The following is a 4365-nucleotide window of genomic DNA, read 5'->3' as shown; positions in this document are numbered from 1 at the left end:
ATATAATTATTTAAAAAAAATTCTCTCTCTATCTATCTAAATTTAAATGTATATACATTTTTAAATAAAATAATTATATTTTTTTTATTATAACATATTGTAATAAAAAATAAAAATTATATTTTTTTTTAATTATTACAGAGGGTTATAAAAAAAATTTTTTTTATAATCTATATATATATATATATATATATATATATATATATATTTTTTTTTTTTTTTTTTATCACACACATATACATACACCCATACTTTTTTGAAATATCTACATATAATTTAGTAAAAAAAAAAAAAAAAAAAATTATATATATATATATATATATATATATATATTTTATGTGTGTATTTATTTTAATAATGATATTATTATTATTATTTTTTTATAATTCTAATATTAGAATTTCTTTATAGTATATCTTTTTTTTTTTTTTTTTTTTATATTTAAAATCATATATGCATTTTATAATTATTATTACAGAGGGTTATAAAAAAAAAAATAAAAAAAAACATTAAATGTGTATATAATAATAGCAAAGCTATTCATCCTGTGCAAAATCAAATGCCATTAGGCTAGTTTATCCCCACATAAAATGTTATTCATCATACAAAAAAAAGTGGATCAGAGAAGAAAATAAGTATTCTGGCCAAAAGATGGAGCTGAGGAGCATAGGAAAAACATATTTCCTATGATCGTCAGCTCAATAGAAAGGCAATAATGAAGTATTTTCCTGAACCACACTTTTTTTGATTATTAAAAAAGGGACATTCAACCTGTGGAGGAAATAGCACACAAAAATGAATATACAGGCATATCCCACTTTTAAGTACACAATGGGGGTTTATTTACTAAAGCTGGAAAGTGCAAAATCAGCCTCACTTCTGCATGGAAACCAATCAGCTTCTAACCTCAGCTTGTTCAATTAAGCTTTGGTAATAAAACCTGTAAGCTCATTTGTTTCTATGTAGAAGTGAGGCTGATTTTGCACTTTCCAGCTTTAGTAAATAAACCCCCATTGTGTACTTAAAAGTGGGGTATGCCTGTATTATGTACTTTTACACACAAAAATATACATGTAGTTTTACAGGAATAATAAAAAAAAAAACACAATTATACATCCCAAAAGCCGTTATTGGTGTATGAGAGAGAACATTGTGGACAGTGTACAGTTTGTGTCTCCTGCTCTTAATATTAAAGCAACAAGGACCTACTCCAGGCGCTTGCTGGCATCCTAGGATCATCCTCGGAGCCTCTTGGGATCCCCAAACCCTGCAAGCCACGAAGGTTTCCCGGCCCTGGTCTCCCCGGGGGAGGGGAGCACTGAATATTGATACCTTAATAGCTGATACAAGTTTGTCCACTGTAACTTTGTGACTCATATGCCACTAATGGACAAAGATTATCCTGGGAGGAATCTCTTGCAGTATCTAGACATGAAACATTATATCTTCATGAATCGGCAGAGGAGATGAGAGGGGGGACTGAGGATGGGACTCAGGATAAGGGGTTCAGGTCTGTGTATAAAGGGGAACACTCACCTTATTTTTGGTGTATTCTGCGTCACCCCAAAATATTACTCCAGCCACCCCCTGCGCGGCGCTCTCCCCGATGGTGGAGATGAGATCCTCCTGGGAGGCAGAAGATACAAAATTAAAAATTAAAATTCAGAAGAAGTCTCAGATCAGGAGCATCATAGGAACAGTCCAGACATTGTGCATCATTCCTCAAGTTCAATGTTGAATAAATCTGAAGCCCTCAACTTCTGAGTCTAGAATTGAGTGGGCATTCCCTGCACATGCCCCAGGAGCCTGCACCACACCCCCCGGGTGGGATTTGATGAACACACCCGAGTTCCATTTGGGAAGGATTAACACACACACACACACACACACAAAAAAGTTTGGATGCCAAATTCAAACCTTGCTGAAATCAACAGGAGCCAAATCAAGTTTCTTAAAAGCGGAGTTCCAGTCAAACATTTTTTTTTTTAAGATACAAACACTGTAGCTGCTGACTTTTAATAAGGACACTTACCTGTCCAGGGTGCCCACAATGTCAACCTCCCCCCCCTCCCCAAAGCTGATCCATCGGAACGGGTGCAGGCACAGCCATTTTAACCAAGGGAAACCGGCAGTGGAGCCTTGGGGCTTTACAACCGGCTAGCTACTGTGCAGGCGTGAGGCGCGCGGCGCTTTGTAAATTGGCCAGCTTGTCTTCTGGGACGCACACAGGTGAGGGAAAAAATAATATATAAATTATAATAATATATATACATACATACAAAAAAGAGGGGTAATCTTTAAGACCACCTATCAAAAGTGGGTGGAGCTCTGCTTTCCTTTCAAAGGTGAATAGCCAAAAATTGGGGAGGGGGGGGGGGTTTGGTGTAAAGAACAGGGGGCCAATGCAGTAAATAAATACAATAAAATAGTTGTGCAAGGAGCAATAAAATGTATTAATGGTTAAAGGGCAACAATAAAAATACATTATTTCTTTTGAAACTACACTGAGGGGGGGGGGGGGGGGTGGGTGGGTCCCTAAACCAATCTGTGAAGTGGCACATCTCTACCATGTAAGCAGTATAGTACCATTTACAAAGAAAAAAAAAAAAAAAAAAGCAGTTTAAAGGGCTATTAGTGCAACCTTCCTTTGTTTTGTAAATAATGTAATCCGAATCCCCCAAAATACAAAACAGACCCTCACCAGGGAGGAAGAGGGTCTGGTATGTATTTTGGTGGGGTGGGGTGGGGTGGGGGGTGTTGCAATACTTACAAGATATACAAAATAAAAGCAAGCTTGCATGAAAAAATAAATAAATAAAAAAAAGAAGGAAGGAAGGAGGATTGAACAACTTTAATATGCATGGAAATTAAAATTTATGTAATATATATATATATATATATATATATATATATATATATACACACACACACACATACATATACACACACACACACACACACACTTTTTTTTATTTCATGGGGTCAAATCCATACCAGAATCTTCCGAACATGCAACCTGGCTGTGTAGAGGATAATGGCCTCATCTCTAAAACCCTGGCTCAGTGGCTGTGGGGGTAGAGAGGAAAACTTTGCAAAATCTTTAAAAAAACAAAAACAAACACACACAATCCCGGAGCTGTAAGACCAGCATCAATCATGATAAGTGTCACCCACCGATCATCGATCCGCCCATTTGCACCACCCTATGGAGCAGGGATTCGTTTTATTTAAAAAGGGGGCGGTAAATTTTTGATGTCATTGACCAAATATCCACATGGCCATTTTTGCTCAGTGATACCATTACCACCATACATGGCCGGGGATTTAAACTGACATTAACCAGTCACAATGGGAAGCCATCATATAGAATATCGGTAGCAATATTGCCGGTATACAGAACAACCGGCTCCTGATGATCAGTAGAACGTTCCGCCATACATCTAAAAACAGCCACGTTTTCTGCCAAACTTTAGTTACTCAGCGCAATGAAAGAAATATTACATAATATTTCATAATTGTGATTTATCAATAAATACAGATACCATGTATAGCCAAACACAAAGGGGCATTTCAAATCCGGCATCACGAGGGTTCATTGAGATCACATTATCGATCATGTGAGGAGGTCAGATCCTGGGATGGGGGGGGGGGAATGGAGAATCAGCACAAGATGTTCAGTTCTTCACTTTCAGGAGGAAGGAAGATCCCGTGCTAATCCGACAAAGAAAATGTATATGTATGTATGTATGTATTATAGAGAATATAATTATATATATATATATATATATATATATATATATATATATATATATATATATATATATATATATATATATATATATATATATATATATATATATATATATATATAAAACATACATACACACACACACGTTGCTAGTTCTTAGCTGTGGGGGCAGTATTGGATTTTTTTTTTTTTTTTTTTTTTTTTTTAAGTAAACCCCCAACCTGGTGATCCTGCCAGGAACACGTCCTTTCCTAGGGTGACAGAAGGGCTACTTTATTTTTTATTTATTTTTTGTATCATGTCTCCTGTCAGACAGGGAGGGCTGTGCCGTGCAGCAGAGCTGTGTAAATCTGAGGACTGGATGGATAATCCTCTGGTAGGGTGTCAATTTAGGCATTACCAACCACGGAACATCCATACTACTCCACATCAAATGACTGGCAGAGTAGAGAGAGCAGGGGGTTAGAACTGCAGTCATATCTGAAAAAAAAAAAATTCTGCCTACTTCCTGCGTGGTCACCGGGACAGGAAGTGAGGTGAAATCTCACCAACTGGCATTGGGTTATAATCCTCAAAAAAAAAAAAAAAAAAAGGAAGTTGTAGCCGGAATTATTCAT

General features: G+C 36.3%; 1 protein-coding gene across 1 annotated transcript in view; it reads right to left on the bottom strand.

Annotated features, from left to right (window-relative positions):
- Positions 1-4365, bottom strand: part of LOC143927439 (hyaluronidase-2-like) — a 20744-nt gene that overhangs the window by 2148 nt on the left and 14231 nt on the right. Inside the window, 1 exon segment of the mRNA XM_077451516.1 lies at positions 1533-1626. Coding sequence (XP_077307642.1) covers positions 1533-1626 — 94 coding nt within the window.

The sequence above is a fragment of the Lithobates pipiens genome, unplaced genomic scaffold (genome assembly GCF_037356315.1).
Source record: "Lithobates pipiens isolate NorthernLeopardFrog02 unplaced genomic scaffold, aLitPip1_a1.2 Scaffold_23, whole genome shotgun sequence".
Taxonomy (NCBI): domain Eukaryota; kingdom Metazoa; phylum Chordata; class Amphibia; order Anura; family Ranidae; genus Lithobates; species Lithobates pipiens.
This window is presented reverse-complemented; position numbering and strand designations above follow the sequence as displayed.